Source organism: Rhipicephalus microplus, chromosome X, assembly GCF_043290135.1.
Source record: "Rhipicephalus microplus isolate Deutch F79 chromosome X, USDA_Rmic, whole genome shotgun sequence".
Lineage (NCBI taxonomy): Eukaryota > Metazoa > Arthropoda > Arachnida > Ixodida > Ixodidae > Rhipicephalus > Rhipicephalus microplus.
The window spans coordinates 135,358,554-135,371,213 of record NC_134710.1 but is presented as its reverse complement, the minus strand read 5'-3'; the positions used below and the strand labels follow the sequence as shown (position 1 = coordinate 135,371,213).

The 12,660-nt window shown below is 44.7% G+C and overlaps 1 protein-coding gene across 5 annotated transcripts in view; it reads left to right on the top strand.

The window, feature by feature from the left end:
• Positions 1-2,440: 2,440 nt before the first annotated feature.
• Positions 2,441-12,660, top strand: part of LOC119176497 (A.superbus venom factor 1) — a 267,863-nt gene continuing 257,643 nt past the window's right edge. For all 5 annotated transcript variants that reach the window (XM_075877793.1, XM_075877790.1, XM_075877791.1 and 2 more), the window contains exon 1: positions 2,441-2,609. In XM_075877793.1, coding sequence (XP_075733908.1) covers positions 2,539-2,609 — 71 coding nt within the window. In that variant the 5' untranslated portion in view covers positions 2,441-2,538. The remainder of the gene's footprint in view (positions 2,610-12,660) is intronic.

The following is a 12,660-nucleotide window of genomic DNA, read 5'->3' as shown; positions in this document are numbered from 1 at the left end:
TCTATCTATCTATCTATCTATCTATCTATCTATCTATCTATCTATCTATCTATCTATCTATCTATCTATCTATCTATCTATCTATCTATCTATCTATCTATCTATCTATTTATGGAATAACATGACTCTTCGAAAAGCATAAGCAACTAGTCCTACATGAACATTATTAAGTATATGTTATGAATGTCATTATTTACATGCCAGGGTCTTGCTGCTCCTGCGCTGATTTCGTTCCCATGACATATCGCTAAACTGGCATAGAATGACATTACTGCATGGCGAACATAAGTGACAGGCCCTCACGTGGAAATAATGACATGCGTGTCATGTAAGAACATTACTACATGCCACGCACACGATGGGCTCGGGGTCGTTTCGCTAGCTTCATATGCACCAAATTTGGTATTACGGGACGTCAATGGATGACTAAGGTATCTTACTGGTGCAAACATTATAATCATGAGATGCGTGTCAATTAACAACATGACTACATGCCACACTGATGATGCGCTGGCGGCCGTTTTGCTAACTTCACATATAAGAAATTGGTTATTACGTCACGTGAAAGGATGACAAAGTCATTTGACTTGTGCAGACATGATAATCAGGAGATGCGTGTCATGTGAGAACATAATTACATGCCACACTCACGATGCGCTCGAGGCCGTTTCGCTAGCTTCACATGTAGTAAATTTGATATTACAGGACGTCAATGGATGATGAAGTTGCAAATATGATAATCATTAGATTCGTGTCGTATAACAACATTACTACATGCCACGCCAATGATCCACTCGCGGTCGTGTCACTAGTTTCACATATACCAAATTTGGCATCACGTGACGTGAACGGACGACGAAGGTAAATGACAGGTCCAAACATAAGCATGACATGCATGTCATGTGAAACATGGCTACATGCTACGCTGATAGCATGCTCGCGACCGTTTCGCTAATTAAACATATACCAAATTAGGTTTTACGTGACGCGATTGGACGAGGAAGGTAAATGACACATCCAAACATGATAACAATGATATGCGTGTCATACAAAACATGACTACATGTTACGCTCACAGGGCGCTCGCGGCCATTTCGCTCGCTCAACATATACGAAATTTGGTTTTACGTGACGTGATTGGACGAGGAAGGTAAATGACACATCCAAACATGATAACAATGATATGCGTGTCATACAAAACATGACTACATGTTACGCTCACAGGGCGCTCGCGGCCATTTCGCTCGCTCAACATATACGAAATTTGGTATCACTAGACGTGAATAGACGACGAAGGTAAATTACACGTTCATACATGGTAATCATGACATGAAAGTCATGTACGGCATAATTCACGTCCGCCTCATAACGCAGCTGATTTTAAATTGGCATAACGACCTTCCTCATTCGTGCTTTGCATATAATCGATTGCCACTTTTACGTAGGATCTGCCCACTTTTCCCTGTTCAATCGCTTTATTTCATAATAACGTCTAAATAATGGTCACGTGGTTGTCAAGCTGAGACAAGTAGAACACTAGATGATATAGACAAAACAATTTATTTGGTAACTTTGTCTAAGATAAAAAAATTGAAGCGGCACACTAAAAGTTTTTGTGAGTCAAACTCAAACACATGAAAATAAAGGCGTGTGGCAATATCCACCAAGTGGTCCTCATCTTGTTGTTAGCAGTGCTATTTTCCACCATCCTACAAGGGCGCACAAACATAGACAGGCCTGCCATATGCCCTTCTGCGTCTGTCGTCGCCACGCTGTGCAGAGACAATCCCTCTCAATCGCTCTCGCTTGTCTTTACTACAAAACGACGACGCCAGAAGCTATAAGTCTCCAATGCAATCTTAAAAGCTCAACGAAATTTCTAGAAAACAAGGCATTGCTATAATTTTTAAGGACAACAGACTTGCACGAGGGGATATATGGATGCCGTACACCGCACAAGGCAGCCTCTCTGCACTGTGGCGTTATGTGAGCGTGCGCAAGCTCCTCCTTTCTTTACACTTTCTTTAACCTCTCATCCCTTCCCCCACTGCAAGGTAGCATAGCGGTTATGCCAAGCTGGTTAACATCCCTGTCTTTTTTCTTTCTTATGTGCTTCCTTCCAACATACTGTGCCTTGATCTGAAAGTGGGTGGTCAGAACGCGGCGTGGCTATCCGCTAATTATTTGCTTGCAATTGTCCACAGCACATTCATCTAGGCCTTGTCGCCTTGTCACGTTTGTTTTGAAATTATGATGAATAAAACGTGTTGCTCAGTTGACTCGCACTTTTTTAGTTCTTCCGTCTCAGGTGCTACTGTGCGTCTCGTTTCACCCTCCACGTGTAAATGGACACCGTAAAAAGTCGAGTAAGGCGCTGCCTATCTGAGCTCTGATTAGCCAAGAAACCTTCTTACTCGAAACTTCGCAATACACTCTAGAAGTCAACATGCACAGCTTGGCTGCTGACTTCCTCGTTTGGCGTGCGGCTTAAGTGTCGTTGAAACCGTCTCCCTGGGGCTTCTTTCCTCGCTTGGCGCCATGGCGATAGTGCTGGCCACTGTCTGTGCCATCTATGTGATTTTGTGCTCCCATCTGGTGCTTGCAGAAGAGTGAGTACACGAACAGTGTTTTCTTTGGTTCATTCGAAGTCATTATATATTGCAAACCAGTTCAGCGCAAAGCCGCAAGGTAGCTTAAAAGATGAGATGAACTCTGAGAACCACCCGTTCAGAAAAGCTCCAAGCTTTCTTTATGGGAAATCCGCACGGGTATTCTCTATAACTTTTTGCTACGAGCGGGTGTTTGTCGGCTTTCCTTTTTGCAGTAATTGGTTTGTTATAAATGAGATTTTCTTTTGTTATAGTATGTCTGCAACATGAAAAAAAGAGTCGCCAGTCCTGCGCGGAACGCGCAGAACAGTCACGGTGAAAGCTGGAAAAGTGTACATTGAGCCTTTTATAATACTTTTTAGGTAAATGGCACCTGCAGGGTACCCACTACGCTAGAAACAATCATAACGTTTGTATAGTAGGGAAGCATTCACTATGCCAGCCCTCGTCATTCTTCGGAGAAGCGTGGTACCTGCGCGCTACACATCTGCAAGGAATGTTGCGCAATTTTTTGATGCTCTGGCTTACGACGATGGAGAATTATGCCTAAAGATTTTTTGATGGGTTGGAACATTCGAGGACCCAATCGTTAGTCAATTCACCTTGTGTGACGCCTGGTTGGTCCTTTACTGTCCTGAAAAGCTTTATACACACATTAACGCAATTACATTTCCGAAATGAAGCCTGGCTATAGTCAATTAGTGATGGCCAGTTGTGAGTTTCCAGCACCACCGTGGATCAGTGCAGGAATACTGGGTCAAACCACAGAAAACCCGGGTTCGAATCCCAATGTTTTCCTAATGGTAGTATTTACTTAGTTTTTTTTCGCGTGTTAGTGGTTACGAACACTAGTGGTGGTGCCTGACAACTATGGTGCACGTGACCAGTGTTGTCATCTCATAACACCTTTCGATGTAATATACGAAAAGTCAGTGGACCATTGTTTTGGTATGCCAGTTTTATGCCAGTTTTAAAGGTGTACAGTAATAGGAGAAAAATTAAATGAACTCATCACTAGAACCGCAAATATTGTTACGAATATATTCACAGCGTTAAATAAAGGGTAACAGCCAATAATCCAATATGGAGGTTGTTCTCGTCTTCACCAAATCCTTATAGATCATATGCGCAGTACGGCAAGATCGACGTCTGGCGGTAACAACACCCTATTCGGCTACAGAAGGCCAATAATACGGCTTCGGGCGTGCGGCGTGGAAGACGACAGAAGATGCGGCAGTTGCTTTAGGGCCTCTCCTAACGACGCTATTTTGAACGTAACTATGGTAGCTTGTTTTAGGTTACGGCAGGAGCGGAGTACTTTTAGAGCAGTCTTAATAAAGGCCAGCATGCCGAGACACAAACCACAGGAGGATGAGGTCGCCTGCGTTAATTTCGGCGTCCCGGTGGTGGCAGTGGTAAGCAGCGCCACGCTGACCTCCTCTAAGCAGCGTAACCGACCTCTTGGCCGGTCCCCTCATTTGGGAGTAATAAAGTTTTGATCATCATCATCATCAGAAAAGTATTCCGGAATACAAATATAGACATACACGTCCTGGAAATCTAAAGTACAGATACTTGGGCACATTTGTCTTGGATGTGGTGGGATATTCCAGAAATATATTTTCAAAAAGATGATAAATTTTCCCAGAAAACGGATACAGAAATACAGATACTAGAATTGTTTAACAGTGAAGCTTTTAGGGGCGAAGCTCCTTAAGACCTCACGATGTCCGCCGTCTCCCGTCTGTCCGTAACACCATGTAACCTTCAACTTATAAGCGACATAGGGTGCTGTGAATTATTGTAGATGTGATGGCGCTGCTGTCAACCTGTCAACGCTATACACACACACACACACACACACACACACACACACACACACACACACACACACACACACACACACACACACACACACACACACACACACACACACACACACACACACACACACACACACATATATATATATATATATATATATATATATATATATATATATATATATATATATATATATATATATATATATATATATATATATATATATATATATATATATATATATATATATATATATCCACGTTCCATACCAGACATTCTCTTCTCTCGTATGGACGAAGACGTAAGCAGGAAAGCGCGACGTGCTGAGTATCAGCGTCGCCATCGACGGGAAGCTACCGCGGAGACAAAAAAGAAGGAAGCGGATGCAAAGCGGTGATGACAACAACAAAGTTCTACACCACAGACTAGGGCTAAGGAAGCAAAAGCTAAGCGGGAAAAACGTCAAGCTGACGCACAGTGAGACAACGTGAAGTGGATGCAAGGCGGCAATGGCGACGAGAAAATTCTACACCAGAGACGATAGCTGATGAAGCTGTGATTATGAAGTCAAAACGTAACCCGGAATTCGGAACCTCATATCAGTTATAAAGAAGAATCAGCGCTAGATCCCACTCGGTCTCAGCACTATCTCTTTGAATGAAAAAGTGTATAAGTATCAAAACCACAATCAGTCTCAGTACTATCGCAACTTTAATCACAATAATCACCTTCGAAAGCTTCACCCCATAATTATCTTCAAGCAGCTTGAAATGTAGCGATTATTGACTAAATTTTCCTCGGGAGTCGATTACAAAAATCTTTCATCATCATAAACTGGCATGCACCAAATAATTTGGGTCGTCCCACTACCCACCACTGGTCCACTAAAACAATGCATGTTCACTCATATATATATAATATGTGGGAGTATTAATTCAATGGGCCAGTTAGTCTTCGTGGAGGTATGGGATATGGCACAACGGGAGCGTTGTCAACAAGGATAAATATATATATTTCCCAACAGTTTCGGGAGGGGTCCTCCCTTCATCAATGATGAGTTATAATATATATATATATATATATATATATATATATATATATATATATATATATATATATATATATATATATATATATATGTAAAGTGTATCTGAATAAAACAAGCTGTCTGAATAACAAATATGCCGTCCAAATGAAAAAAAAAGTATTTGCATCTATGTTGCAGCAAAACCTCGTGCTTTAGCGCCCTTGGTCAGTGCGTGGTCACTCTTGAATAAAGAAAAACAAGTCAAGAAGGCTACAGTTAGCTCAGTGTAGTTTTACAACCGTGTGGCTCTGTGGTTTAGGTCAAACCATTTTGCGTTGAGACTGAACATGAAAACAACTTGGCATCTCCTTGCTAATGCCAAGTAAGAACCCAGAAACAACCTAGAACCCGCACAACCAAGCTAAGGCTCAGACACCACCTAGAAGTAAAAACATGAGTGTTCAGAATCCTCCAGTTTCACTGCTTCAAGCCTTGCGCGGTTTAATGCAAGCTGCGAAATTTTTCAAAAGACGATAGGCTTTCTTGGGGACCTTCGACGCTAACATTTTGGTCTGCTTGTCCACCCTTAACGGTACCCTAAAAGGCGCCAAAGTGGCCAAACGATACTCCAAACGGCCGACCCCATCTGTAGTGCCCACCAATATTGCTCAAGATTCAGCGTTTTTACTTGTGCGACTGTCACTTAAAAAGCAATTAGTGCGCATATCTGAGCCACCATAACAACACGTCAGTATTCGTTATGTGTGTCTGTTACTAAAAAAGGTATACATAGCTAATTGTAAAGACTGTAGCGTTTATCACGTTGCCCTGACCATGCAGCGTTTGCACTAAAAGGCAAGTGTTTCCAACGCTTTGGTAAGACAACACAGTGGTGGCACCTTACCGTCGCTTTGCGTTCTACACCTTATCACTTTCGAGACGGGGGCGCAGCATACGCTCGCTTCGCTTTCCAAGATAACTGCCAGATAGCGCTCATCTCTCACGTCTGACGTGACTTGATGCGCTCGTTCGCATTTGCTGCACGCTCGAGGCACTCTAACGCAGCGCCTCCAGAATACCACTCACCAATTTTCTTGCGCAGAACATCCAATGAACGTTTTGTTCACTGTCTCTAGACGCAAGACTATCCTTTTTCGATGACATTTGCAGTGTAACTTGCAGATACGGGGCCAATGTTTTTAGGGGGTGCTCTCACTATAGACGTCATAACATTTACCGAGTGCAGCGCAATATTGTAAATAATTTTGATGCGCATGGAAGCTTGCATGTCAAGCATATCACTCATCACCAAAGGCCACCAGTGAAAACATGAAGGATGTGTTTTGCGGAGAAGGTAGCTGCGTTAAATGCACTATAGCAACTTCTCAAATAGGTTTCCCTTCAGACGAGTGCTATGGAGTTGCCACTTCATAATTGGAATTACTCCGGTATCATTCCAGACTTTCATGACTTCGGAATCGAATGCGAATAGAAGAGACAACGCTTGGACAAATGGAATAGGATGAATGGGGGAACATTATAAGGTTCTTCGGAACGCGCTTTGGCGCGTTGCGGGCCACTCCCACGTAGGAACACAAAGACCAAGTCATTCTGCTGTGCCACGGGCTCGTCGGACTGCCCCTAACTATCTTTCTTGTCCGGAGCTGGTAATAGCACCCTCCCATTTGAATGGCATGATGACTCTACCACAGCGCAACGCGGGGCGCCATCTGAGCATGTGTTTTAAATTTGCTATATCATTGCAGTAGGAACATGTGTCAGTTGGCTGTATTTAGGATAGATTTTGTGAGATAGTTAGGGGTTAGGGTATACCCCGACATGAAGAAGCCTGAGTATCACAGTCGAGGTCTGCTCAGTTTTCTGTATGGTGGTGGGTGTTGTCTCCTACCCAGATAAAAAAAAATTTTTGTCAATTCATTATACAAGAAGAGAGGGTCCCGGTTTTTCAAAACATCAGCTCCGCATCCCTGATAGCGTGGCGGTTTACTAGTCCTAGCGCAGCTAGGTGGGTTGACTCGTTCAAATTAGGCGGGGCTCCCTCAATGCATTCCATGCGAGCTGGAAAGCGAACGAGTGCGTACGGCGAAGTTTTATCGTCTCAAAGCCTCTTCCAATATTGTGCCCTCGGCGAATGCTCTGACCACCGATATCGATTGGCTGTAAATTGTAGACCTGCTATTATCCGGCAAGGCAAACGCGGTTGCCTTTTCCTCTGCTATTCCAGACATCATCGTTCAAACTGTTGTCGAGTTTTTAATAATGTACTGATGGCAGATGCTCACTGCCGCATAAGCCTTACCCTCGGTATACCGGGCCGCATCGACGAAGCAAGAGTTACCGGTGTAATCCTGAGCCCTTTGTAGTAGGGCATTTGCCCTGGCCCGCCGTCTATCATTGTTATGCTCCTGGTCGACATTTCGCGGGATAGGGACAACGACGATTTCATCTCGCTGCTGACGAGGAATGCCGCAGAAGCGAGACTTGGTTTCCATCGGTGGAATCGCCAGCCCCCGCAGGATATTTCTACCGGAACGCATGGTGGACAGGCCGGCAAGTTTTGCCCTCTCCTGTGCCTCCGCAATTCCTTCCAGTGTTTTATGCATGCTGAAACGAAGCAGTCTGTCCGAGCTTGTGTACATGGGGAGCCCAAGAGCTCTCTTGGCGGCTTTCTGATTAACGTAATGAGCTTATCACAGTCCGACCTCAGCCAATTGTGCATAGTTGCCACGTAGGTGAAATGACATATCACAAAGGCTTTTACCAGCCTTAGGAGGTTGTCATCTCTAAGTCCGTGATGCCTGTTGGCAACACTTCCTATCAGTCTGACGGCATGTTCAGTTTTTTTGGCAAGTCTCATTACCATCAGGGTATAGGAGCCATTCGATTGGATGGTCATACCAAGAACTCGGAGGGTCTCGACCCTGGGGATGAAACTGCCCTCACCTGTGCTAAGAGTGACCCTCTAATGGCTTCCGCCTTCTTGGTTTGGGGCCCCTGCACTTCGGCCTGTACAGAAGCAACTTGTATTTCCGTGACGGGCATCGACGACCGATCGGATGAAGGTCCTCAATAGCTTCCTCAATAGCTTCCTGAAGCACATCTTCCATTCGTTCATCGCTGCCTCCAGTACACCACACGATGATGTTTCGCCTGCATAGATGGTATCATTAATGCCATCGACTTCGTAGAGTTTTTGAGACGAACCAATCATGGTGAGGCCCATGAAAGTCGGAGATAAGACTGAGCATTGTGGCGTCCTTCCGAAGCATAAAAATGGAATAAAATGGGGACGGAATTTCGTCTTTTTCCGAAGAGCGAAAAATTTGTCAACAGACCCTTTTTCCAACTTTAAACATTGGTAAGTCAGAGCAGGGGCTTAATTTTTTTTATTGGGGGTGGGGGGGTGGGGCACCTTTGATTTTATGTCGGGGACGGCCAAGCAAATGTGGCGGATTGGGCATTTTGTGACTGGTATACCACACGAAAAATAAACGGGGCTTATCCCTTTTTCTAGAAATTGTTATAACATAAAAGTGCAACCTGTCTTCATAAAGACAATTATGCATTTTTGTGCATTGTTTCACCACAAGGGCGAAGAGATGAATGCTACAAGAGCAAATTACAAAGTAACGCTGAAACGGCCAGCAGCTGAACACTTCCACCACACACCCTTAGCAGAAAGCACGCATGAATTGGGCATACACAGAATGAGAGTGAACTAACAACTGTCACAGCTTGACACTTAGATCACGCTGTTCACACAGGAAGAAAGACACGCGAAACTGGCGCACAGGACAAGCCCTAACAACTGTCACATTTATGACATCTTCGTGTGCGAGCAGGGTGCTCTTTTGGTAAACGTGTCTGTGGCAGCGAGCGAAGTCACCTTCGAGCTCTCCTGCATCCCGAGTCTGTTAAGCACGCAGAGAAGAGACCATGCTTCATGGAGGCCCACGCTCGTCAAAACGCAAAATGCTATGAGCTTCACAGCACGCCCATCGTGAGCCATTCTCGCCATATTGCTACTGATGACGAAAACGCACTGAAGTTGCGAAGCTCCGAGGACCGTCAAACGTTATTTGGTGTATTTAAATAGCTTCCCGGTAGCGCAGGATGGCTATTCACCTCAAAGACATTTACGGCGACCTAGACTTTAGATCGGACTGGTACTCCATCTTGGTGAGGTGTTCCACCTGACACCTGTCTTGTTTGTTTATCACGATCTGAAGAACTCTCAATGTGAAGAACTCACGCTGTCTTAGCCATTGAGTGATTATTAGTAACGCTTGAGCACTTATTATAGCGATGTGATTGTATTTTTGTTTGCTTCATTTTGTATTATTACCCAAATACTTATTAGGAACCATGGATAAAAGTACTGTGGCCTAGTAGCTAACGCAGCGCACTGCAGAGGAAGAAAGTGCTGGTTCGAAGCCCCGTGATGGAACTTTTTTCTCCTCGTTTTTTTTACTTTGCAGTGTGTTAGTATACGTTTGATTGATTGATATGTGAGGTTTAACGTTTCAAAACCACCATATCATTATGAGAGACGCTGTAGTGGAGGGCTTCGGAAATTTCGATCCCTTAGAGTTCTTTATTGTGCACCCATTTCCGAGCAGACGGGACTACAGCATTTTCACCTCCATAGAAAATGCAGCCTCCGCAAACGGGATTTGATCCCGCGACCTGCGGGTGAGCAGCCGAGTACCTTAGCCACTAGACCACCGCGGCGCAGCAGTCTGTTAGTATACAGGGTGTCCAAGTTATCACGCAGAGTGATTAAAAAAAACAGGAACAGTGTTGCACGGACCAAAACCTAGTGTATATTGTTCCCAGTACATGTAGTAGCCACCACTATTTTTGTGAATAGGAATATTATTTCTAATTGTATTTGCAGCTCCAACGTGCTCACCTAGCTATCAAAATGTCAGAGGCAGATGTGCGCATGTTGAAACTACCTCTGTCTGTGCTACCTTGAACAACGTACTAATTGCGTGCTCACTTTTTGTGTTAATAAGGAGAGGCCACAAAATATAAAAAGTAACACATAGATGCGCTCCCGCGTGCAAAGGAAGGAAGTGCCCTCAAAAAAGCCTAATGCACGCAGCCGCTTGGACTTCTCCGTTGCCAGATACAGCATTCCGAACTTTCGCGAGGGTACAGGTCGGACGCCAAAAACATGTTTCGCAATTTAACAGGGATTCGCTTTGCTCTATTGCGCGTAATTTTCCTCATCCATACCTCACGGCTAACTGTTCCAAAAATAACACGACCAAACTACTGTTCTGAGAACAGCCTAGATGGGTACGATCAAATCAGTGGGTCTCTCCAGACGGAAAGTGGTAAATAGCACGATCCGTATTTTTTATTGCGATATCAATTAAATCGACATTTTCGGCTGAATTACGCTGCCGGCGTCAACGTATTCGTGGATGTCGCCGTCACTCGCCATATATGTGTATATATATATATATATATATATAAATATATATATATATATATATATATATATATATATATATATATATATATATATATATATATATATATATATATATGTGTGTGTGTGTGTGTGTGTGTGTGTGTGTGTGTAACGTAAGAAGGTAGCGATGGTTAGGAGTTAGTAGTAGAGGCAGAGGAGGAATAAGTCAGTATGGAATAAACATGGGGTATGAGCCAGGCCACGTCTCGCATTCTTCTTAGCGTCACACGAGTCGACAGGATGAAGACCTCGCAACCACTTCATCGCCCAGCCATCATCATCGAAGACCTCAGCGAGACGCAGTGACCGAACGCGGACCACCAAGACCACCAAGCATCATGACAGCAGCATCAGAAGACCTCGACATCCCCAAGTACACCGGATCAGCGGACGACGGACCCGTACCGGACTGGTTCAACCTGTTCGAGCTCCATGCCGCCGTTGCATCATGGTCGGAACGGGAGATGGTTACAAACTTCAGCGACTACGTGACTGGTGAGGCATTCAAATTTTACCTTACCCACATCTTCGACAACGACGAATCGTGGCAGAAGATCAAAGAAGAGATGATCACTCGTTTCAACGACTATGACCAAGACCTACTTATTGCCAACCATCTGGAGAAAACCACACACTATCGTCAATTCCCTAAGCAGTCCTCAAGCATTCGAAAGCCCAACGTGAATCGACAACTGCCACAAGATGAAGTGACACATGAGTTTACTTTCAGAAGACCATGCGCGTTTTTGGAAAAACCTAACCATCAAGCGCGCCTCCCTCCTGCACGAAAGCCGGCATTTCGGAAATCCTCACTTCAGCCTATGACGCGAGACGTTGCCCACCGACCTGATGCTCTTAATTCCTCGTCTCGCATACGCGGTCCACCACGTGGTTTTCCATCATGCGGTTTTTCAAGCGCTCCTATCGCTCACCATTCGCCTCATAAGGACGCCGCGACCTCGGTAGACGACCTAACGCTTCACGAAAAGACCCTGTCAAGCCATGCTCCTTCCGGACATGTTCATTCATCACATTGCGGTGCACACACACTGGACAGTCGAAGCGAAGCAGAAGGCTCAGACGCATCGAACGTCGCAAGCTACCAGGTGCAAGAACCACTCCCAGTGAACTGCGAAGAAGCCCCTGAAGAGCTTCGTGTCGTTTCTGCGGCACCACAGACTTGCCAAAATCTTCAGTTGAAACCTGGTAATGCCACGTCACCTGTGGTATCCCCATACAGTGCTTACAGCTCGAAGAATCGAAAAAATGCAGAAGTAATACAAACACCAAACCTCGCACGCAGCTGTCTGCCCGAAGCGTCCGTACTGGAACACCTTACCGAATTCTTTGCAGAGAATAATGATGGCACATTACCAACTATGCCCGATAAGCAAGACACCAGCTCACCATGCATCATCTGTCTACAGGACGCGTCAAACCTCGAAGGAAATGAATGCCCGATTCCACAAGGGGCGCCACTGCAGCCATCTCCTGAGCAGCACCAGCAAAGCAAGCAAAACGAAGTTCACCAACTCAAAAAACAACGAGAGAGACTGCAACGAGGGCATCAGCGAACGCCATATTCAATGGAAGCGCGTTCACCAGTTCAAGAACATCGAAAAATAAGATCTCCAAACCAACAAGACGTCAGACACTTTTGAACAAAGAAAAGTCGCCAGAAACGCTTCCAGCACCTG